This window comes from Dermacentor albipictus, chromosome 6, assembly GCF_038994185.2.
Source record: "Dermacentor albipictus isolate Rhodes 1998 colony chromosome 6, USDA_Dalb.pri_finalv2, whole genome shotgun sequence".
In the NCBI taxonomy this organism is placed as follows: Eukaryota; Metazoa; Arthropoda; class Arachnida; order Ixodida; family Ixodidae; genus Dermacentor; species Dermacentor albipictus.
The window spans coordinates 78176071-78201373 of record NC_091826.1 but is presented as its reverse complement, the minus strand read 5'-3'; the positions used below and the strand labels follow the sequence as shown (position 1 = coordinate 78201373).

Genomic DNA, 25303 nt, shown 5'->3' with positions numbered 1-25303 from the left:
TCGAGTACAGGATTCTGCTTGTTACAAAGGCATTGGCCAGCCGCAAGGCGTCTTTGCTTCGCAGTCCCCCTTTCTTGTTCGAGACTCTGCGGACCATTCGGCCCACCTGATCTCCCACCTTCTTTAGTTTGTCGAGCGTGGTCGTCGCCAGCCGACGCTGGTGGATGAAAAGACCTAGGACTCTAATTTCTTTTCTTTCGGGTATCGGTTCCGATCCAAGTCTCAATTCTATCTTGTTTGTGCATTTTTTGTTGGGGCGAATGTGCACGAATTCGGATTTTTGAGGGGAGCAATGAAGGCCACATCTTTTCGCGTACTCGTTCGCCGCGGTGGCCGCCTCCTGCAGGCTGGCCTCCATTTCACCGAGAGAGCCCTGCGTGGCCCAAATGGAGATGTCGTCCGCGTACAGCGCGTGTTGCACACCCGGGACTTTCTCCAAGTGGACCGGCAGGTTCTTCATTGCCAAGTTGAAGCTAGAAGAAAAATAATCGGGCACTATCAGATACAAATGTAAAAGGGACTCTATCTAAACATTAAACCTAGTTGAATTATAAAAGGACATCCATTGCCATGGCTGGTGGTGTCGAGATCTTTAGCCATGTTGATTAAGTGCAGGGATAAAAAAACTGTCCTCATGCTTGCGATGGGTGGGCTCATAGCATTCTTGTGTCCACTGATATTTTCCTATTGTCGTGCTTTATAGTTGCGGTGTGATAGCTACAATGGCTACAGCAAGAGGCACCAGCTGTCTGTTATATATATGGCGTCAAACGGTGAAGGCAACATGTATGTATGAGCATATTGTTACGTAGGAAGACGCAGACGACAAGCTATGTACAAATATATTTACAAGAAAAATACGCTGCGCTTGGCCAAGAGGCAACAGCCCGCGCTAGCTTCTAAATCGTCGTCGTCGTCTTCACACTGCTGGCCTTTCGTGATCGCACATATTGTGCCGTAGCACTACCCCCGGCTGCAAAAGCGCCGTCCCGGAGCGACTAAAGATCGGACTCGGAAGCAGTGTAGTAGGCCTTGAGTCTACTGACGTGTACGACATCACTAGATGCCACAGGAGAGGACGAACTTGAGCCCACAGGAGCAATTTCGTAACTCACAGGCGTCACATGGCGCAGCACGCGGTAGGGCCCTGTGTATCGCGAAAGAAGCTTCTCGGAAAGTCCGACGTGACGAGAGGGCGACCACAGGAGCACGAGCGCACCAGGTGAAAACTGTACGTCACGATGGCGGGCGTTGTACTGACACTGCTGAGTGGTCTGTGAGGCCGTAAGTCGAGCACGGGCAAGCTGGCGTGCATGGTCGGCGAGGGCGATGGCGTCGCGCGCATACTCGCTTGGTGAGACCGCAGCAGGAGGAAGTGCCGTGTCTAGGGGCAAGGTAGGTTCGCGACCGTACAGTAGATAAAAGGGAGAAAATCCGGCGGTGTCGTGCCGGGAAGAATTGTACGCAAATGTTACGTAAGGGAGGGCAATGTCCCAGTCGTGGTGGTCCTTGGAAACGTACTTGGCCAGCATATCGGTAAGAGTACGGTTTAACCGCTCTGTCAGGCCATTGGTTTGAGGATGGTATGAAGTAGTCAGTTTGTGTTGAATGGAGCAGGAATGCACAATGTCAGCGATAACTTTCGAGAGGAAGTTTCGACCACGGTCAGTAAGCAGCTGTCGCGGGGCGCCATGAAGCAAGATAATGTCACGCAAGAGAAAGTCCGCGACGTCAGTGGCGCAGCTCGTAGGGAGAGCCCGAGTGATAGCGTATCGGGTGGCGTAATCAGTCGCGACAGCTACCCATTTGTTCCCAGAGGATGACGTGGGAAAGGGACCGAGCAGGTCTAATCCAACACGAAAGAACGGTTCCACAGGGACGGTGATCGGCTGGAGATGACCGGCAGGTAGCACCTGAGGTGTCTTCCGACGCTGGCAGGGATCACAGGCAGCAACATAGCGTCGAACGGAGCGAGCGAGACCAGGCCAATAGAAGCGGCGGCGGACGCGGTCGTACGTGCGGGTTACCCCAAGATGTCCTGCAGTGGGTGCGTCATGCATCTCAAAGAGCACAGTCTGTCGTAGATGTTTTGGCACGACAAGAAGAAGATCAGGGCCATCAGGGAGGAAGCTCCTTCGGTACAGAATGCCGCCCTGGAGGACATAACGGCGAACGGATGCGTCGGTAGGTGTAGAGCGCAGACGCTCGATGAGTACTCGCAGCGATAGGTCTCGGTACTGCTCATCGGCGATGTTAGCGAAGGCAGACACAGAGAAAATGCCGTCGGCGGTACTACTGTCGGCGTCGTCAGGCTCGTCTACCGGGTAGCGAGACAGGCAGTCAGCGTCCTTGTGTAGTCGGCCAGATTTGTACGTGACAGAGAACGAATATTCTTGGAGGCGTAAGGCCCAGCGACCAAGTCTTCCTGAAGGGTCTTTCAATGAGCATAACCAACAAAGCGCGTGATGGTCTGTGACAACGGAAAAGGATCGGCCATATAAGTATGGGCGGAATTTCGCAACCGCCCAAACTAGGGCCAGACACTCACGCTCAGTGATGGAATAGTTGCGCTCCGCGGGTGAGAGGAGCCTGCTGGCGTAAGCGATAACACGGTCGTGGCCACGCTGGCGTTGTGCCAGTACTGCTCCAATTCCGTGACCGCTGGCATCAGTACGGACTTTGGTAGGCGCAGAAGGATCGAAATGGGCCAGAACGGGAGGTGTTGTGAGAATGTCGGTTAGATGAAAGAATGCAGAGGCCTCGTTATCGCCCCACTGGAAAGGAGCGTCTTTTTCAAAAGGTCGGTTAGTGGTCGTGCTATGGCGGCGAAATTCCTCACGAAACGGCGGAAGTACGAACAAAGGCCGATGAAGCTGCACACATCCTTGACACACTTCGGAACAGGGAAGTGCGCAACAGCATGGATCTTGCCTGGGTCCGGTTGCACTCCGTACGCGTCAACAAGATGTCCAAGGACGGTAATCTGGCGACGGCCGAATTGGCACTTCGATGCGTTGAGTTGCAGACCGGCTCGCCGAAAAACGTCCAGGACTGCTGAGAGGCGCTCGAGGTGCGTAGCGAACGTTGGGGAGAATACGATAACGTCGTCCAAGTAGCACAAGCATGTGGACCATTTGAAACCGTGAAGAAGGGAGTCCATCATGCGTTCAAAAGTGGCAGGAGCGTTACATAGGCCGAACGGCATCACCTTGAATTGATAAAGACCGTAGGGTGTCACAAAGGCAGTCTTCTCGCGGTCGAGATCGTCCACGGCAATCTGCCAATAGCCGGAGCGAAGGTCAATAGAGGAGAAATAGCGAGCACCGTGGAGGCAGTCAAGGGCGTCATCAATCCGAGGTAGGGGATACACGTCCTTTTTGGTAACCCTGTTAAGGTGCCGATAATCCACGCAAAAGCGCCATGAGCCATCCTTCTTTTTTTACCAGCACAACCGGTGACGCCCAAGGACTACATGACGGTTCAATAATGTTCTTGGCAAGCATTTTGCGAACTTCTGCGTGAATAACTTGACGCTCAGCTGGTGACACTCGATACGGGCGGCGATGAATAGGAGGGGCATCGCCGGTGTTAATGCGATGTTTGACAGCTGTAGTTTGGGCTAAAGGACGATCGTTAAAGTCAAAAATATCGTGGTAGGAAAACAGAACGCGGTAGAGGTCACGAGCGTGCTTGGAGGGCAAGTCGGGGGCAATCATTTTCCGTAAGTCAGCGATGGTACAATTTGTCAACGGCGATGGGAGAGGAGTATCGGATGAAGTGTCGTCTACTGCAATGGATGCTACTGAGTGATCCTCGAATGAACAGAGCTGGGCCAAAGACATTCCACGTGGCAGCACTTGTGTCGTCAAGCCAAAGTTGACCACTGGCAGGCAGACGCAATTCGCCGTAATAGATAAAACTGTATGGGGTACTGTGATCCCGTGTGTAAGGAGGACGTCTGGCATAGGAGCCGCGATGTAGTGACCGTCGGGGACTGGTGGGGATGACACTAGGTCAACGTAGGTCAGTGCCGAAGGTGGCAAGCGAACGAAGTCGGCGGAACTGAGGCGACTGGGGTGTGGTTCAGCAGGATCCAGAACAGGCAGGTCAAGGCGGAGAGTACTGGCGGAACAATCGATGAGAGCAGAATGTGCGGAGAGGAAGTCTAAGCCGAGGATAATGTCGTGGGGACAGTGGGCGATGACTGTGAATAGCACGATTGTTGAGCGATCGGCGAAGGAGACGCGGGCGGTACACATACCAATGACGGGGGCTGTTCCGCCATCGGCGACACGGACAACAGGCGTCGTGGCGGGCGTGATAATTTTCCTGAGCCGGTTACGAAGGTCAGCGCTCATTACGGACAAATGCGCCCCAGTGTCTATGAGAGCAGACACAGAAACACCGTCGACTTGCACGGCAAGAAGGTTCAGATGAGTGGGCAAAGTCAGTGGAGGATTTGGCGGCGTAGGGGGCAATGCAGCGTCACCTCGAGGCGCTGCATCGTCTAGTTTTCCGGCTGGGAGCGGCGTCCGAAGGGAGTCGGCGAATAGGAGCGACGGGGCTGGGGAGAGCGAGATTGTCGTCGTTGGGGCGAAGGCGAACGAGAATAGGGGCGGTTCGTTGCAGGAGAATCAGGGGCGGCATTATTGGAGCGTGCGGCATAGGGACGAGAAGGGCCACCTGAGGGGCGAGAGTAGGCAGTATAAGTAGACCGGATCGGGGAACTCCAGCGACTACGACAGTGCCGAGAAATGTGCCCGATGCGATGGCAGTGGAAACAAATAGGCTTGTCGTCAGCAGTGCGCCATTCAGATGGGTTGCGGAAACGTGGTGGGTAAGAAGATGCGGGACGGGGCGAAATCGAAGAAGCCGGGCGGGTATCAGGGCGATGGGCCGCGCAGATGGTGTGAAGACCCATGTTTTCAAACTCCTGGCGGACAACTGCCTGGATCAGTGAGACCGTGACTGCAGATGTGGTGGTGGGACTGGAGTCGAAGGCAGCCGGATAGGCGGCCTCGATCTCACGCCGGACGATCCTGGTAACATCGGCAGTGTTGTTGGGACGAGGAGCGTCGGCACAGGAAGATGTCGCTGGGGTGTTGGGCAGACGGGCAAACTGCTGGTCAATGCGTCGGCTTTTGGCGAGTTCCAGGCGGCGGCACTCTTTTATAACAGCATCCACCGTGGCTACGTTGTTGCAAACGAGCAAGTTGAAGGCGTCATCGGCAATGCCTTTGAGGATGTGGGAAACCTTGTCTGACTCAGTCATGTGGGTGTCAACTTTGCGGCACAGAGCCAAGACGTCCTGAATGTACGTGACGTAGGGCTCCGTTGACGTCTGCACACGACCGGAAAGCGCCTTCTGCGCGGCAAGTTGGTGACCGTAGGGGTTGCCGAACAAGTCTCGAAGCTTTTGCTTAAGCGAATCCCAACTGGTCAGCTCATCTTCGTGCGTCCGATACCAAACTCGAGGTGTGCCACCGAGGTAAAAGACGACGTTGGCGAGCATGATAGTTGGGTCCCACCGGTTATTGCGGCTGACGTGTTCGTAAAGGCTGATCCAGTCCTCGACGTCTTCCCCATCTTTTGCCGAGAATACGCCAGGATCACGGGGAGCGGAGAGGGTGATGTAGGTCGTCGAAGTGGCAGCAGGTGTCGGAGCCGGTGGAGTCGGGTTGGCGTCGCCGGGAGCCATGAAGGTAGGCTCGACGTACCGTCCACTGCGAAGCTCCGTGACGAGGTACAGGGAACGTCCACCTCCACCAAATATGTTACGTAGGAAGACGCAGACGACAAGCTATGTACAAATATATTTACAAGGAAAATACGCTGCGCTTGGCCAAGAGGCAACAGCCCGCGCTAGCTTCTAAATCGTCGTCGTCGTCTTCACACTGCTGGCCTTTCGTGATCGCACATATTGTGCCGTAGCAATATCATAAAAACGATGAGATATTATGAAAAATAAAAAATTGTGTACCATGCACACGTCGGGTCTAGATGAGCTTGAAAGCCACCAGCCATCGTTCTGATGCAGTGAAACTAGGAGTAGGCTGCTCTGGCAGGCGTTGAATCCTGCAGCAAGTAATGGATGACCGCTCCTATAACTACTGCCCAAATAATTACTAGTCCTGGCGCTTTATTTATAGCAGTGAGGACTCTTGTTTTTGTCAACTCGTCATTTGTGGCAAGCATGCAGCGGTAGCATTTTCGGTGCCACAGGCCTCAGCCTCCCCGTCGAACTGTGATGCACGCCTGCAGTCGTTGGATGTAGAGGTTGCATGAGGTGATGGCTTGGCATGCGTGCAGAAATTTCAGGAAACGCTCAATGGCTGGTCAGGTTGAGAGCAAATGATGGTAGAATATGACCGGTGGAGTTTCATTTTATTAAGTGGTTCAAACGCGCGTATTAGTTTTTCCTTCTGATATTATTAGTTTATTTTTTCAAGAAAAAAAGAAGTTGGACATTAGAGTCGAGTAAACAATGTAAGTGAGCGCATGGTAGCGGGGTCCCACTGCAGTTTTGTTGCAGCTTCCGAACCCAGCGGTGCTTGCATTCTCTATGTAGGACGGCCTGGTGCGGTCGGACACGGCAGTGGGCACGCCCGACTACATCTCGCCAGAGGTGCTCAAGAGCCAGGGGGGTGAAGGCTGCTATGGCCGCGAGTGCGACTGGTGGTCGGTGGGCGTGTTCCTGTACGAAATGCTCGTCGGGGACACGCCTTTCTATGCCGACTCGCTGGTCGGCACCTACGGCAAGATCATGGACCACGCCAACTCCCTGTCCTTCCCGGAGGACGTGGAGGTCTCCCCGCATGCCCGACACCTCATCTGCTCCTTCCTCACTGACCGGTATGACTTAGTTTTCTTTTTGTTAACTAACTGCACCGTGTTCGAATCTTTGTTGTGCGTCTAATACTTTTGTTTGAATGAGTACGCACGTGTCAGCTTTGGGGTGCAGGAAATTGGAAATGAATTTGTCGTGGTGCCTCAGTGGCTATGACGTTATGCTGCTGGGCATGAAATCATGGGTTCGGTCCAAGACACAGTGGATGCATTCCGATGGGGGTGGTGTGCAAAGATGCTCGTTATCGTACATTGGGCGCACATTATCGAATGTCATTAATCCAAGTGGCACACCTCATACCCACTCTGCAGTTTTTGGACGTTATATCCCACGATTAATTTCAGTAAACAAAATGAGGAATGTAAGAGTTCTCGAAGAAGTTGTTATCATACGTCTTCAGTATGGTCTTTTTTATGGAAGTGAGTGCATACAAAGGGTTATTTTCTACAAGCAGCTGGTACAGTGAACTGTCATTAATGCAACCTTGATTAATTAAAGTTTTTGCCTAATTAGAATGCATTGGAAAGTCGTGGCGAGAAACGATTCATTGGCTATGGAAGAAAAACGCGTTTAGTTTTCGTGCGGAAGCATGCCACTTCAAACCTGCTGGCGGCCGGTCATACACAAAGAAAAAAGAAGAAGTTGAGCAGACAGTGCTACTGCTTTCCTAGGTGTGAAGTTGTTTTGCTTTGCTTTTACTTCACTTTTATTTTCAGATTCTTAAGGACATTACTTTTTCTTTCAGTTCAATGTTGAGGAAGTGTTTAAAGGAGGTTCTATGTTCGGGGTTGTGTTATATTTTTCTAGATTGGGTTTGTTTCTTTTACCTAGCTTGCTCATCTTTCATACGTCTCTCCATTGTTATTATGAACTGAGGGTTCCGTTGCAGTCTTTCCCATTTTCTTACCCATTCATTGTAATTAAAGAATAATAAACTGAAATTGAAGAAAAAAAATTAGAGCCAATAAAATAATGCTTGGAGTCACGTCTAAAGAAAGATATGCGGTGTTGTAGCCCTTTCAAGACGGTGTCCGACCACCTGCCATTTTGAACCTACAAGTGCAGCTGCAGCCATTTTTTCTTCGGGAGCTTGTGGTATATTTTACTGTCAGCGGGACACGAGTGGATTCTGCACTCAATAGTGAAGCGTTCTAGTTGGCTGGAAGCGGAAACTAAAGCGGCGTGCCAGCTTCTTTGCAGTGATCTTCCCATTATGGCTGCAGCTTCAGCCACACGGGCACCAAGAACCATGAAATTTTCTATGTCGCTTTAGCCAAAAAAGTACAAAGTTTAACAGAAGTTTAGCCATCGCAGACGTTTACCAGCAATGACGTAAACAAAGCATCAATGAACCATAATATCCTGATAATCGCGTAGCAACCATTGACTCTTTGCAACTTTGCATTACAGCGGTGCATCGTGCCGCGTTCACGCCAACTTGGGGCGCGTGAATATTGACAGCAACTAAAATCTAGCAACGATTGAGCTGAGTTGGCCCAAACAGCCGTAGTGCACGCGATGCTGCATGGAGATGCAAAAGCGAGTGCGCCGCGCTCATTGTCTCGGAGATACTACCGGCGCTTGTGCTAGTGCTATCTTGGAGGCCACGGCCGCTGTATGTTGTACTGCCTCACCCTGAAGCACGCTAGATACGTTGCCTTGAATGCATGGTTACTCTACAGCATGGCTGAAGGAGCGTGACTTTTTTTTTCTTTCAGCTTCTGAAAACTGCATGGAGCGCTCGCTCATCTCGGGGTTTATATCTTCATTGCGGTTCAACTGTAGCGGGGGGCACGCTCCCATTTGCGCAGTTCGGTCGCACTTCCGTGCTCTGGAAGTTCACATGTGCCTTCCTCGTACCGTGTCCGGGTTTGAAGGGTTCATTGCAACAGTTGGGAGCTTTTCAACATGTTCGCTATGTCTGGACACCGTCTCAAAAGGCAGGGTCAGAAAATCGTGAATGCAGTGAAATAGGGTTGCTATAACCAATAAATAAATATATCTGGGATTGTTATAAGTGAGCTCGACTGTATGCACTTCTTGGATGTCAAGGTTCGTTTTGGGGATGAAACATTTGCTGTTTGTACAGTCTGCGTTCAAGAAAAGGCTCACTTCCTCCTGAAACTGCACACTTGGAAACATTGAAAAAGGGCTGTTCTTTCCATGTTCTCGAAAGTGCAGTTCTAGAAAAAGCTTGCATTCATTTATTTAAATTCACTTTTAGTGCACATATTGCCAGTATTGAAAAACCTGTCTAGCTGAGCTAACAGGCTCAGAAGCCATCCTGGAATGAAAAAAGCAAAGGAAAATGCCCTATATGGGCCATCTCATACATGCACGCATTATCTCATACTGTAGTATAAAGAAAATAGCTAGTCGCCATAACATATATGCCGTCATGCCAGCTCCATTCAAGCTTTTGAAGATGTGTGCCAAAATGCACCATAAATGTAAGCAAACGTAAGTTAAGAGGTATCGCAGATTTATAAAATCTGGAGCAGAGTTAGCTAAAGAGTAAATGAGGCCTGCATTTAGTCCTAGACATGCTGAAACGCATAGAAAAAAGATGAGGACAAATTGCACAACACACTTAAATAAGTCCTGACATGTACGTGTGCTACTCAACTCCAAACGTATACACGTGGCCACAATGGGGTTTTTCAAACGAGCATACAGATAAGAAAATGTGCTAATAACATAATAATTAAGAGAGCCCTGCGTTCATGGCTGCTATTATTTTTCCAGCACATGCATTCTTTCTGAGGAACATTTATTCACTGTGCATAGTCTAGCCAGTTCTTTACAGAGACCAGTCCAGAAATGCAACTGGTTCTACTGTGCTCCTTGCAGGAATTACCGGCTAGGAAGGAAAGGTGTGGAGGAGATCAAGGCGCACCCTTTCTTTCAGAATGACCAGTGGACGTTTGACAACATCCGGGAAGGTGAGAATGCTCGCCTTGCAGCCTTTCTTTCTTAAATTCTTCTTCATAACATCGCCTATTTCTTCATCCCAGATGGACTCCACAGTGGAATGAAGGCTTAGCCCTATGATATCCAAGTATATATGTCTGTAGGCAGAAAGTTTTCACTTTCACTCATATATACAGGTTTTGTCCGTAAAGTAATTAAACTGGGTCTGGTAAAAAGAATTTATTGATCCACAGGGTACATATTGTTAAAATTCTTCAAAATAGTCTCCTTGGATGTGGATACACCACTGCCAATGCAATCCCCACGCTGCAAAGGCTCCCTGCAAATCAGCATCCGTAACTTCTTACAGAGACACTGTGAAAGCCTGTTGGATAGCGGGAACATCATTGAAACGGTGACCTTTCAGGCTTCTCTCGATTTTTGGGAACAGGAAAAGGTCTGCCGGGCTCACATCGGGGCTGTACAGTGGTTGCGGCAACATTGCAACCCCTATCCAGGTCATGTAGGTGGTCACAACGAAGGTGCAGCCCACATCACTCCGGTCGTTTCCGTTTGATGGCTCTGTGAAGGCTCTGAAGCACTTCTTTGCAGAACACGGCATTGATGTTTCATCCCGGTGGTACAAATCCTCTGTGGACCAGCTCATGCTTGTCAAAAAAGACAGTGAACATTGTCTTTACTTTGAGCTCCAGCATTCTCACTTTCTTGGGGCACGAGGTGGGCCACTCCGAACTTTGGCGCTTGGTTTTGGGGTCATACTGGAACACCCATGATTTGTTGCCTGTTATCATCATCATCATCATCATAATCATCAGGCTGGTTACACCCACTGCAGGGCAAAGGCCTCTCCCATATTTCTCCAACTACCCCGGTCATGTACTAAAATTGTGGCCATGTTATCCCTCCAAACTTCTTAATCTCATGCCCACGTAACTTTCTGCCGCCACCTGGTACACTCCCTTCCCTTGGAATCCAGTCTGTAACCCTTAATGACCATCGGTTATCTTCCCTCCTCATTACATTATTACCCGTTATTATTCTGTTATTATGTCCGTTGTTACCATCTTGTGTCCTGCCGTAAGTGATTTTGAGAATGGATTGCTACCGACCTGCCCAATGTGCGAGCCTAACAAGCGTTGTCAGTGGGCTGTTCCTCTTTAATTCGCCATGAATCTCGTGCGTTCAACTGTGTCATTGCAGCCGTGCCACCGGTGCTGCCTGAGCTGAGTGGTGACGATGACACGAGCAACTTCGACGATGTGGACCAAGACGAAACGCCCGAGGAGCACTTCCCCGAGCCCAAGGCCTTTGCGGGCAACCACTTGCCCTTTGTGGGATTCACCTACTCGGGGGACTACGCACTGCTCTCGACAGCGCACCTGCACGGTGTCGACGGCTTCAACGAGGTACACTGGGGCATTTTCTTGCTCAGCTAATGAAGGAATGTGTCCATGGTAATCGGAAAGGAGCTTAAACATACCAGTGTAAAGAAAAGTGAAGAGCCTGAATAAGAGAAAGCAAACTTGGGCCTATGTGATTTCTGAACAAGTGCAGGTGACCTCAGAAGTGGGGCAGGGGACTGGAGAGTCCTTCAGTGCTACGGAAGCCAGTCATGAAAAACCACAACCCTTAGTGGCCAACCAAATGAACCATACTTTGAGTGTTTTCACATCCTCAATTGGAAATGTGCTGTTCACCAATTTTCAAAGCTGCTCTGGGAGAAACACCATGCATGCCTTGCTGAAACTAGAGCCTTTTGCATGCATTACTCGGCCTGATTGAAGTCATGCCAGGCACGTTTGTCAAACGCTCTGCATTCGTGATGGCGTAGCTTACAAGCCTCTCCTCCATGCAACTGTTCATGTTCATGGCCACCACTTTATTGGCGATACCCTGTTGCTTCTCACAGTGCGCTGCAACTCGCTTGGTGATGCACCTGTTCAGTTGTTTTCGAGATTGCAGTAAACCCTCCACCTGGAATTTCTTCTGCTGGGCATCTCGTGCATGCATGCCTCACTTTTGAGGGACCCATAGTATTTGTTTGTGAAGAAACCATAGTTTCAAAACACACGCATGCGGTACAGTGGAGGTGGATGAAATGTGAGACGGGGGAGTGACAAGCCAGGGGTACAGAACAATTTTGCAGCGTGCACTGCGACCTACTGGCATCTATAGGAACTAAAATACTTCAGAGGATGGTCAGAGCACCTGCTGTTAGGCTGTGGGCTGCCATCAGGGACACATCTTTTTTAAACTGGCAGTGACATGCTCCTGCCAGTCATTTGTTTAAAGAAGCATATGGGATACTTAGTCATATTGTTGGTTTGGAAAGAGTAAACTATGAAGTGAAAGTGAATAACACATTTTTCAGCGCTCAATTGTGAGAGCTGAAATAATGAAAATGATGTGCGCACTTAATGCTTCGGGTACTTGCACAAGGTTGTTTTAGCATTCAGCTACCGTGTGCTCTGATGGTATGAGGGCTAATTTCTTACCCTTACATCAGTGCTTCCTAAATTCTGCAATGTCATAATCCTCGAAATTATATGGTGGAACAGCAGGGACAGTCATCCCTAGTTAGTAAACATAGGGAATTCAGGACACAGTTTTCACTCTTTGAAACTAGCAGTAGTGGTGAGCATCAGTAACTCTGTGATAGTTTCCAATGACCTCATATGATTAAATTCCGATTAGGGCACATGTTGCCATTGCTTCATTGAATCTGGTCCATTTCCTAGGCACGTCATCAATCAGTAGGAATACTAGCACATTTCCACAAGTTAGTTGGATGATGTGTGGGGTTTTATGGTGCAGGGGCCAGATATGGCCAAAGATGGGTAGCTCAAAACTGGTGCTACTGTCAGGGTCCCCAAGTGAACACATCTTGAGCATTGGCCACCTCCCATACCTCTAAATAAAGCATGGATTTGCAGTTCGGAGTGCGAAGCTTTAAACCAAGCCTGCTAGTACTATGCATGTTTCATTCTGTGTGTCACAAGAACAGTGATGACATTCCTTGTTCTGTGCTTTTGTTCTTTCCCAACCCAACTCCTGCCATTCCATCCATTTCTCCTGTGGCAGACCGACAAGGTGTGTATGCCTGTTCTTACCGCATCTTGTACAGTTTACTTCAAGAGTCTCTACATGCGCGTGATATCTAAACAGTGGCAACAAGCATTGCAGCCAGCATGTGCTGTCAAGCTCACACATCATGGTGTGAAGCTGTCGTACAGATGCAACATAGCAAAAGAAGCGGTGCCAAAAATTTTTGTGTCCCATTTGCACATAATCATTCACCTTAATGAAATATGAAAAAATGAAATAATGCTGCATACATTTTTTTTAGATTACATTATTAAATATTTGAAGAGCTTTTAATGACTTTCTTTGCAATTTTGCATTCTGCATCTTCAATAAGTTCTGATCTCAAGCAGGCCATAACAGCATAGTGCTTCCGCTTACCATCACCACTATAATCCTGGCCACCTGCATTTCCTTGAGGATGCTAGCTCTTTTCAGACAAAGATGCAATGACACAAGAACTATTGGGTTAGGCTGCTAACACGAAGTAGCGGAATTGAATCCCAGCCATGGCGGTTGCATTTCGATGGGGGCGAAATGCGAAAATGCCCGTGTACTTAGATTTAGGTGCACATTAAAGAACCCCAGGTGGTCCAAATTTCCCGAGCCCCCCACTACAGCATGCCTCATAATGAGATTGTGGTTTTGGCACATAACTCCCCCCCCCCCCCCCCCACACACACACACATATATATATAAATGGAAAGGCATGACAAATGCCAGTACTCCCTGCATGAAGCATTCTGTGTCCATGTTTCTCGTATTATGTACATGCATGGCTTGATTTGACAGATAAAGTAATTGTGAATGTAGTTTCTATTCGCATTTCCAAGTTCGTACACGAACCCTAGTTCATCCCTGCAGTGATTTGCTTCAAATGCTGTGGCTTGCTTGTTAGTGCTGCTATTTTTTTTATCAAGTTAAGCAATGCAGTAGTTGTTGGTGAATGCCTTTTGTCTTCAGAGAGATAAATAGCTACGGTAACAAGAAGCATTAAGATACATGTCTTTGTCACTCATTCCAACAGTTCTTGCTGCTTTAATGTGACAGTGGCTGACGTGATGTTTTCAAGCAGCACTCACCAACATGTTGCCCAGTGTGATAGGGCTCTTGGCTTTCTTATTAATCTAGAAATCAGAGAACTCTAGTTGTCACTGTGTTCTTTGTGTATTGAGCACTGCTTGTCATGCAGGGAAATGGCCCTTCACCAGATGTTCTTCAGGAGGAGATCACAGTCCTTCGCGAGGCCAAGGAAGAAGCTGAGCAGAAATACAGGTTGGTTTTTGTACTTTTTTTTTCATGGTGCTTTCAGCACCAGTTAAGAAACAAGAAAAAGAAATGTTTAAAATATGCTGCTCACTTTATTGCACTTGCTCATAAGTAATTTAGAAATCTTTATTTCAAAGATAACTCTCTTAGAGAGAAGGACAGTTCACCTGTCAAAATGTGTGTTGTAGTGTAGTATAACTCCATTGATACATTTTTCAAGGCACCAGAGAAATGAAGCATAGCTGCCGGGAAAAGGTAACGGCGAGAAAGGCCGCAAATTTCCACAGCAATGTCTGAAATAGCTCTGAATAGTTGCCTGTACACTTAATAAATGTCTCGGCACTTGTGCTGTGAATGGGAATGGTGCATGTGTGCATGTGTAATAAAAGGATGCTTATGTTTGGCAATAGTGGCCCCTTTCCACTCATGATATGCTTCACCACAATAGCTCTGTTTGCTTCCCTGCATAACACGGCTTTATTGCGGCGAAGCCAACTAAAGAGAACTGGCACAATAGACTTTTGTAGGCCCCCAAAAAATGTATCCCTGTGCTTGACAGACTTAGCCCAGTATGCATGGTTCCGGGTAGGTTTTAACCAGTGCATACTTTTTTAGGTGCTTCGCCAACTCCTCGGTGTACATTATTTTCCCGATGCTTGTAAAACTTCAGTCACTTGTTGCAAAGTACCGAATGTGCGTTGCAATGTGCCAGAGCAGATTTCCCTCTGCGCCATTGAATTTTCGTGACTGCCCCGTTCAAACTTGATGTAAGGTGCACGAACATTACAGAATGGTGACATATCAAATGGGGACATAATACACGAGAGTTAATGGGATTCAGGTTAGGACTGCAAAAACGAAACGTAGTAGCCGAGAAAACATAACAGTGAGGAACTTATCAACAGGGTTACACTGTATCAACAGCAGCTTCCACAGCTGTTAGCATTGTCTAGTTTTAATTGGTACCTGTGCACACAGTGACGCCATTGCCCGCAGTTTCGTGTAGTTTTCTTCGTGATGCCTCAGGCTGTTGTGCGGCATTAAGGAGCTATCTTCTTTGTTCGTCGTCTTTGGTCGTGACCTAACTTCATCTTCCCATGGCGCCATTCACTACGTTCTCAGGGTGTGATCCCTTCATATGGTGTGAAATTTCTGCTAGACTCTTTAAATATTTCAAGGAAGTGGCCCAACTAAAACATGGACTGAAAGATGACACGATACATGCACATCTGTCATGTCGTTCTTGGGTCCTTATATTATTTGCACAATTCTCTTGCCATATTTCACACCAGCAAAACTGATTATTTCCCATTCTGCAAATGTTCTGTGCCTGTCAATTCCTTTCTTTTGCTAGGCCATTGTTGCTTCAAGCATAGGTAGTCCGAAATTAGCTATTTTTTCTTTTTTCTTTCTTTCTCTCTTTTTTTGTGCAACCTATTGTGGTGGTGTAGTGGTCATAGTGCTGTGCTGCTGAATTCAAGAGTTCGGGATGAAATCCCGACCAGGGTGACTGCATTTGGATGGGAGTATAATACAAAAACACCCATGTATCGTACATTCCACTCTTAAAACAGTTGCATTCTTTGGGGTGTGTATTTGTCCTACAACAATAATTGTCATCTGCCTTTCTTGTCTTTCCTTTCTTGAAAACTTGGTGCCCGCTACTTTCCTGTTGAGAGTGCTGTGAGTACGCTACTTTCCTGTTGAGTACGCCGATAACGCACAAGTTGTTCATGACTTGGAAGTACCGGGCTCACAGCGTTGAAGAAAGGAAATGCGGGCAAGACAGATGACAATTATTGTTGTGGGAGAAGATAAGCCCTAAAGTGTGTAAATTTTTTTAAGAGTAGGTTCATGTTAAAGAACCCTGTTCAAAATTAATCTGGAGTCTCCTACTGCAGCGTGCCTCTTAATCACATCATGGTTTTTGCATGTAACACACCAGAATTTAATTTTTTGTTTCCTTGTGGGGGTGTGCTTCTAGAGTACCGTTGTCACTCTTGTTGAGAAATTTTGCTGCAGATTCCAAATACAGTCAACGACCGATTTTCTCGACGCCCAGTTTTTTGGACATGCCGGATAATTCGGACGGCTTCGCGGCACCACCACGTACTCCATAGAGTCAATGTATAAAAATGTCTGAAATTTCAGATGTAAGAATCCTTCGCCGTCCGATTTTCCAGACTTTCTGCCATGATCGCAGGTTCAAAACGGCATTAATAAAAGTTGCTACCGCTGCCATTTTTATTTTCTCGCCCCCTCGAGCCGGCACTCTTGCATGCAGATCCGTTGGCAGGTGTAGCCGCCTCAGGGCACTGCTACTCATAGTTGCTTCAACGTTCGCTGTTAAGCTTCTTGCCATTCGGTGCCATTTTTTTCATTAAAAGAATTCACCGTTGTTAGGAATGGCACTGACTCTGCCTTTGTAATCATCGCCATTGGCTTCAAAGCTCAAAAAGCACAAAATGTTGCATGATGCTGGTTTCCGAAAATCAGCTTCGCCTCAATACAGCAGTGTTATGCGGTGAAACATGTGCAAAGTATCGTGTTGAAGCGTATGAAGAGGGCGAAGGGGCAATTGTCACGGGACATGGTATGTATTCCTTAATGACTATTATACATGCGTGCAACCACCGTCTCCTGTCACAGTACGAGCACCGATATGCCTAAGTATACTGACAGGCCTTTAGAGCATTTTTGGACATGCCTGTGGTGATTTGAGCCCTTAGAGGCAGTAAAAGGCATGCATTCACTTTTTCAGCCATTTTCAGGGCTCCTGGGGAGCCTGAGAAATTGGACGTTGACTGTACATATGACATGTGGGTATGAAATTTTGTTCGCAACAGTATTTTTTTTTGTGTGTGTGTGTGTGAAAATGAAAAACAAGGGGCCATGTACCAAGGTAATTTGGTGCCTTGATCTACATACAAAAACCGTAGCTTTCAATCTAATCTAGCAGCAAGCCCGTCTTTCAAGGCTTCGTAGTACTCTCAGATAAAATGGTAGAGCACACCCCGTTCGTGGCATTCAGAAGGAACGATGTAAACCTACAGGGATGCGCTCGTCCTTGGAAGCTTTTCATAAATTTCTGCATGTTGGCAACTGCATGAGAAGACATGGGTCTCAATGTTGCCACTGCGACATCACACATAATGAAACTGTGAGCAGCACCATTGTAATCTGACAATTTGTCATTAAAAGTTAGGTTACAAAAGAGGTGTGCCAGAAATCTCTGTTCAAATATGTTTAATGGCAAAACTGCAAGACTAAATGCACAACAAATACAGTTAGACCACAATATAATGAACTTCATCATAATGAAGTACTTTACTTTTTATAACCTCTTGTCCATAGAACACCATGTATTTAGAACCTCAATATAGCGAAGTGTGTTTGTATGTGATTTCAATATAACGAAATTTCAGTGCCATCGTAAAGCAGTGCCAAAACAATAAATTGAAACTTCCGTGGATGCAGATGGTCAAATTATTGAATTACAAGCGGCTGCTTGCAAAGGAATCTCTCAAATCACATGCGGCGTGACAAGAGCGATCGCAGAAGTGGAGCCGCATCACGTTCTATGTAAAGTCCAAGTGCACTAAGATCCTATCACCTCCCCCGCACTTTGTGCTTTAGGTTCAAGTGTGCGAGGGGGAAAAAGATGGTGGCTTCATGAGTGCCACCTTCCTGCCCAAGCAGAGGGAAAGAGGGGGAGGGGAGCGAGCTCGTGGTAACGCCATTAAGTGCGTGCGAAGGGGTGGAGGTAAGTTGACGCGCATCTTGGTTGTGGCTGCCCATGGCTGTAAGCGTGGCTGAGGAGCACGTACAGAGCCGTGCACCCTGCTTTAGAGGTAATCTACCACATGTGCAAAGAGTGGGCGTGTTGAGACGGCGTGACATTATGTAAGCTGTCTTCCCGCGCGTTCGGTATTCAAGGTTGCGTAATCACGAGTTTTGGTGAGTCGTTGGAGCGAGAGGCAGATGACGCATTTGCTCCCCGCTGCTGGCACTTTTCATGATAGCGTTGTCCCAGTGCGGGCGATGCTGTCAGCGGCAAGGGGAAGGTGCACGTAAAAGTGTGGCGGGCTTCGCTTGATCTGTACTGCCGATATCGTCGGTGCGGCACGATACCGTGCCATTCGTCGCCGACTCCCAGATTCATCAAAATGAATTTTTGCATTCATGTTTGCTTTTCTCTATTGCCCGATAATTTGGAAAATTCTGCAGCCCCTTTCCTTGTAAGAAAAATCGATTGAAAACTGTAGTTATTTTCATGAAAAGTGGAATTTCAGTACAACGAAAGTTCGATATAGCAAAGGTAATTGCAGATTTTACCGACATTGTTATATCGAGGTTTAGCTGTACTTCGATTGTTCCAAATTTCTACTTTTCACGCACCAATAATATAAAGGCTTTTCACAGCAGATGCTTGAATTCTGTTGCGCCTATTGGCATATGCAAACTATACTCATGCCAACTGACAGCTATGAAAACTGAACAGCAGGAACAAACTTTTTTAATTTAACCCTTTCAAGGTCAATGATGTAAATATACGCCGCCGTTTGTACGTTTAAGAAATGCGCCAATTTCCTAATTTTTTTTCTTTCCTGGCATGTGCTGCCACTATGTGGGAATACAGGGAATTTTTTTCTCACACCTCCCTCTTTCAGTTTTTGTTGCATGGTTTGTCTTTGAGCTAGTTTGCTCCGGCGTGTCTATGCACTACCGCTCGCACATTGGCACGCGCATGGGCGGGCGACAGTTTGGGTTCTGTTCCGCGGGCAGTTTCAGCTTCTTTTGCTCGCAAAACTGATAGCTATCTCGTTACTAATCGCTCAAAGGGCGACCGCCTGTTTCTCGCTCGTTTAGTGCTCACAGGAGTGCACATAGGGAGGATGCCGCCGTGCATGCGTTTCCTTTCCTTTTCTTTCCTTTCTTCCTTTTTTTTTTGAGACTCTCAAAAACTAATTGCCTCTGGTTGGCGATAAGATGAAGATTAACAGAAGTTTGTCACACGTTTTGCTCTTTTGACTGGCACACAACCACACAGTTTTCTTGAGGGCGCTTACCTACGCAGTTCGATTACACTATGGACATAAATATTAGTCTAAGAGCAGGAACATTTGAGACTTGCGAAATATTCTCGTGTACGCATTTCTAAGACTTGAACTATGTGTATAACAATGCATCAAATTCTTAATTCTTATAAGTTTATTTCCTTTTTTTCTTGTTGTTATTCATGAATGAACAGTACAAATATACCAACGCAAAATATTTTCTTCTCACTTTACTGGCACCCTAGAAAAATTACAGTAAATTTTTTTTTGAATAGGTCCTTCAGAAGAATTGAAATCTGCAATAAAAAAAGTCAACCCTGGGAAGTCGCATATGGCGAAAAAAATTGACCCTGAAAGGGTTTAATATAGTGCTTGAATGGTTGCTGCTGTTGTGATGCAGGCACACGCTGAAACAACTGGAAACTGTGTCGGCACAGAATGAGCAGGCAGCTCATTTGGCCTCTGACAACCGAGAGCTCAACAAGAAGATGACGCTGCTTTCGCATGAAATCAAGGAGGTAAGGCACGCCCTGTGTGGTTTAGCGGCACCTGTTGGGCAAATTTGTTCAAAGAAACATAGCTTAAAAGCAAACATGCACAAAGAGAAGGGTCGGACTTAGTCTGGTACGTAGGACAAGACTGGCCCATATCCCATGCTCTATATCTTGTTTCTCTTAAACAATGTTTTTCTGGAACATTCTTTGTACAGTGAAATCCTGTTAATGTGATCCTCATTAATTAATAAAACCAGATAATTCAGATTCACCCTCTAGTCCCGGCAAGTGCATGCATATATAATTGCATAAAGCTCGTTAATTCAGTTGTACTTGGTGATGCGCCGAATAATTAGGATGAGTCTTGCAGCGTGGACTCTGCAAGTGTGTGATGCGAGAGATCGAAGGCAGCGCCAGTCTCCAACTGAAACATAGCAGCGAAGTCTGCATGGTCATAGTCATCGGTAGATACCTTACGAGTGCAACAAGGACACTTCAGGCTCTTTATAGCATTTCGCACTGGGCATGCTGCTGCTTTGGCCATGTGCTTTCCGGACTGCCCGGTCTCCATCTTTGGTAGGGAGAGTAGCGACCACAGCTTCGTCTGCAGCTATTGCAGTGAGCATTGATATCGAGATTTGGTGCAAGGCATTCGATGTCGCATATACCATGGAAGCCATTGAGAATGAAAAGTGATTCTGCAGCAGCCCATGAGATGGCAACAAACCTGCTGTCTACAGTGTGATGAGTGGTTAGTTTCCAGCTGTCTCACTGACGAAGAAATAGTCTAGATTGTTCGCTCAGTCGTGAAAACCACGTCTACTCAGATGAAGGCGCACATCTTGCGCCACTTTTGCATTGTGCGGTGTTAGATAGGGGGCTGTTTCCTGAGCCTACTTCGAGGTCTGGAGACCACATCGAATCGCGCCACTGTTAAGTAAAGAGCGCAGAAACACGGAAAGCATTCCAGAGATTCCAGAGCATTCCCTGATTCACCTCTCTCGAACTTGCCGTGGGCCGCAGCGTCCGAGTTGCTGCCGGCCCGTAATGACTGTACGACTGTTCTTTGACGTCTCACTGTATATAATGTAAAATAAACTCTCCGAAGTTTTTTTCGTCCCCAAGTCCGTCCCCAGCTCCAACAGCGAGAAGTTGCAAGGCCCTTGCTGCAAGTGCTTTTCAGGCATGAAAAGATACGAAATCAAGCTTCTGCTCTAACTTTGTGCGAATAGTGTGTTCTGTGAAGTTTGATTTTAGCCGATTTTCTGCAATTTGAGCCTCTAGAATGGATTTTGTTGATGAAAGGTCATCATCAAGGTTGGAAGAGCTGGCTTGTGGATAGTCTTGGCCCTTCACACCCTCCCCATGTTTGTCGAACAGAGCCAACGCAAGTATGAGACTGAGTGTGAACACCGGCGCAAGGCAGAGATCAAGCTGCAGGAACTGTGGTCCAAGCTGGAGTGTGAGCAACAGTCTCGGTCTCAGATGGCTTCAGCCTCTCAGGTGGGTTCCCGCAAGAATGGCTGACTTGGGCACGCTTCCTTCCGTTCTCTCTGGCAAGATTAGCTCTATGCTGTTACGCTGTAGCTAAGTGGCCGAACATTGTGCAAATAAGCCAGCTGAGTAAAAATGGCTCTTTCAGCCAGTTTGCTGGCCCATTAAAGTGCAAGTTTCACACAGGGTTGGCATTTTTTAGTGCATTTTTAGAATGTCATGTTAGGATTCAATATCTGCCCATTTTGTGTCGAATAGATCGCAGCTGGGCATTGCTTTGAGGCAATGCAGGACCAAAAAATAATTGCCCCGGCCTAAGGAACGATGGTGCCATCTCTCACTGCTACTGTATGTCCACTACTACTGTATGTCTCACCATGTATGTCCAAAATGGTGACAAATCATCCTGCTCGTTCACTGCAGAGAAAACCGGTGCTTTTGTCTTCCCACATCACTGAAAATGGTGCATACTCCTGATTTGTTGTGGGCGAAACATGAAAGGACCATGTTCATATGGGTTACGAAACACAAAACGCACAGCATGTAGCTATAGAAACAGGAATGAGCTAGTTCTCATCATCATTCAGCTGTTGTGTGGGGGAGTGCGTCTTTGTTTAAACCACTTTCTGTTCATGATAAGTTTTTGTGCATAGTATTCAACTCTGCTGCTTTGCTGCAAAAGCTGCAAAAGTAAAATAGCACAACGTTGTTATGGCCTCTCATAAAAACTGTCATGTTCTGTTCGTAACCACGTCATCCCTCGCAGGCTGCGTCAGAGAAGGCGTCAGCACTTGAAAAGCAGCTGTGGGAGCTGAATGACAAGCTGAAGCAGGAGGCGGATGCAACGCTGAAGCTGAAGAAGGCCAATGCGGAGCTTTCGCTGAGTGTGGCAACGCGGGAACGTGCCTGCCAGGAACTGCAGGAGACCGTGGCCGCCCTCCGCGGCCAGATGGGCTCCCAGGAGCGAGATCTCTCCAACCTGCAGATACAACTCGAGCAGGTGGGCTTGCCTTTCACGGGTAGCATAGGGGTTCCTTGGAAACCCTTGATTATCAAGACTCTACTTTCATGATTACGGTGCTGTGTCCTGTGTTCTTTGTGCCTGTCTCTGTCTTCGTCAGATTTCTGCACTGTTTCCCAGCAACAAAGAACAAATAAACAAAACAGTGCTCTGCTTTCACAGCTTCAAGTGCAACCTTCAAATTCCTTAAATTTGTTTATTGGCCAAGTTAGTTTTCTTCGGACATCTATCTAGCCTTACTCAAGAGTGGTGCAGTTCATAACCTATGACAGTCCAATCGGCATGTTTCTAGTGGTGGTTTTCTTGCTAAGCTATTTTAATTTTCTTCTTCGTACGTGTCCACGTATATGTGTGTGTGCACAAGAAACAATGATTTTTCTTTTGTTGAAGACAACGCTTTGTGTTTTATTTACCACACATGACGTAAATCGCTTTATTCCTTAAAGGGTCCCTGAACCACTATTTATCAAAGTGGAGAAAGGCACTTGAAGTTAAAAGGGCTATTTCAGAAATAGTTTAACACAAAAAGTACTTCAATGCATTCAGCAGAAGCGGACTTACTGGAAATCAAACACAGCCTCCGCTGTTCTCGCGTTCCTCCTACGCTGCCTTGCACTGCGAAGGCCACAGCACAGTGGGGTGGGGTGTGCCCACAACGCTTCACCTTCTAAATGTGACCGAGGCGCACAGTTGAAATTTCATTTTGGATGTTAACGTAGACGCCATGACTTCCGCCTGTGGTGCCTACGACATACCAAACATAAGCCAAATGCAGTTGTCCTCAGTGAGCCACAGTGCACTTAGCCAGTGGACTCTTGGCGGCACCCCGTGGCGGCTGCGGTATCTACGCCATCTAGCCGATCTCAGCTTGATGTCGGCTATCAGCCAATAGCAGCCGTCCAAGGGAATGACAGAAAAGTGTATCCGATGACGAAGTAGTGCATCTAGAAGAGACTGAGGATTGGGCCTTCTGTTGAAAAGAACGCGTTTGAGAGAAAGGTGACTTCGCAATCCGCTTGTGAGGTCCAGGCACCGCGTACAACAGCAAAACTTAGCTGAGATGTTCATCGCAGCATATGCTACTCGCCAACTATGTCGTTTCACCAAGGCCAAAGGGTGGTCCAAGGCCCCTTTAATAAGCAAGCATGGCATGCTGCATTTGAAAGTGCAACATGCCATACTTGTTTACTAGGGCACTTTCCCTCGGCACCTACCATATTTACCAGAGTCTGCCGTACTCCCGAATATAACATGCACTGTTTTTCCGCGAGTGAAAGTGACAAAATAAAGGTGCACCTGAATGGGGGGGGGTAACATGTGCCTGATTTGTGAAATAAAAATATAGGATGTCCCCACGTTCACGATAAAACGGCAAAAAGAAATGAGATGTGCAAAATTTTTTACGAGCTTTCATAATGAAACGGACACGTCATTGTCACCATTTGTTTATCATTGCTCCAGATATCAAGCATACAGGAACGGTAATCGCAAGCGATCACATTTAGAGATACTACTATCACTTTTGCGAGACTGCACTGAACTATGTCAAATTATGCGTCCGACAGCATTCCTAGCACTGTGTGTAGATAGCGAGCTTAACACAGCGCCAAAAATCGCTGATTCATCTGGTGCTGAGTCACGCAAAATCTTGCGAAGATGATTCTAGCAGAGCGAAAAATGGACCCACAGCAACCTTCCAAGAAATGTACGCTGCCGCTGATTTCATGATGGCATTGACACTACGTTTTACCGCTGTGACGGTAAGTTGTTGCTAACGGCGCAAATGTGGTTTGGTTTTCATATCCACTTGTAATGCACAGGCAATTTTCTCAGAAGAAAGGCACGTGTTAGATTTGGGTAAATACGGTGCTTTGCTAGTTAGCCTAGCGGAGTTTTTCTTAAAAGACACTCCTCTGCGTCTGGTTCGACCTTTCTGGTCCCACTGGGACAGCACGCATGGGAGGATGAGCAAATCAGTGCTGGGGAAATCCACAAGTTGGAAGTAGTTTCAAGAAAGGGGAAAATCGTCGCACACCTGAAAACAGCACCAAGCTACAAAGGACTACATGTTACTTGTAGTTTGTTACTTGAACTTCGTAGTCTTATGCCATTTATTCAGTTAATGACAATTTCTTCCTTTCATGAAGTACCCTCCACATTGCTCATTTACTGTTCCTGTGCTGTGAGTTGCCGCTCAATTAGGCCACCCCCTGCAGTCATCCAGCTTCTTGGTTAGATCAGGTGGCAGTGTGACGGCTCCAGAAAGGCATTGATTGGTCTTTCGTTCGATTTACAACAAACCGGAATGAAATTTTCTTCAAATGCGAAGCCTTTTTGAGAGACCCATGTGTGCTTCCTTTGTAGCTTTGTGCAACTTTCAGGGGGATGACAGTTTTCTCCTTTCGCGCACACAGGAAAAGAGCGCCTGGTCCTCGCGCGCCCAAGAGCTTGAGAGCCGGCGGCAGGCGCTTCAGCTGGAGCTGGAGCGGCTGCGGGAGCGGGAGGCCCACGCACTAGAGGAGGCCCACAGGCTCTCGGCGCGCGTCCTCGAGCAGGAGAAGCAGCGCGCCGTCCTCGAGCTGGAGCTGCGCAACGCCCAGAACCGCCTGGACCGGCAGGCCTGCCCCGACAAGAGGCCCGGCAGCGGGGGCACTGCGGACGGCGAGAACAGCGCGGAGGCCCTGGCAGCACAGCTGGCCGAGGAGCGGCAAGCGCGCCAGCAGGCCGACGCCGCAGTCCAAGACCGCGAGCGGCAGATGTCCATGCTAACCGTGGACTACCGACAGCTGCAGGTGGGCTATACCAAAAACAGTCTGTACCAGTGGCTGCCAAGCACTGTAGGAGCTACTGGTACAGAGCGTTTGACTTGAAGGATTTTTTGGCACTGCAAAAATGTAACTTGAGGACTAAGAAGACTTACTTGTTCGTTAAAGGGCCTTGCTTAGACTACTCGTAAATTAGCACCACTTGGGCTTTTTAAATTCATGTTATGATACCATCACTTCGTTTCATATCTTGCTTGTTTGTAGCACAGCTCATTTCAGTCATTGTCATAATTTTATTACATACCATGTTAATTAGAATATAGGGCAATGCTTTTTTTTTCCAG

The 25303-nt window shown here is 47.5% G+C and overlaps 1 protein-coding gene across 4 annotated transcripts in view; it reads left to right on the top strand.

Moving 5' to 3' along the window:
* Rok (Rho kinase) overlaps positions 1-25303 on the top strand; it is a 74303-nt gene that overhangs the window by 21712 nt on the left and 27288 nt on the right. For 2 of the 4 annotated variants that reach the window (XR_011515261.1, XM_070540907.1), the window contains exons 7-15: positions 6569-6852; positions 9698-9789; positions 10979-11184; positions 12860-12868; positions 14052-14134; positions 19586-19703; positions 21060-21182; positions 21940-22173; positions 24609-24986. Coding sequence is in view for 3 of the 4 variants with exons in the window: in XM_070540907.1 (XP_070397008.1) it covers positions 6569-6852; positions 9698-9789; positions 10979-11184; positions 12860-12868; positions 14052-14134; positions 19586-19703; positions 21060-21182; positions 21940-22173; positions 24609-24986 (1527 nt within the window). In the remaining variant the exon portion in view is untranslated. The remainder of the gene's footprint in view (positions 1-6568; positions 6853-9697; positions 9790-10978; positions 11185-12859; positions 12869-14051; positions 14135-19585; positions 19704-21059; positions 21183-21939; positions 22174-24608; positions 24987-25303) is intronic. The other 2 variants (XM_070540909.1, XM_070540908.1) reach the window with 2 other exon arrangements.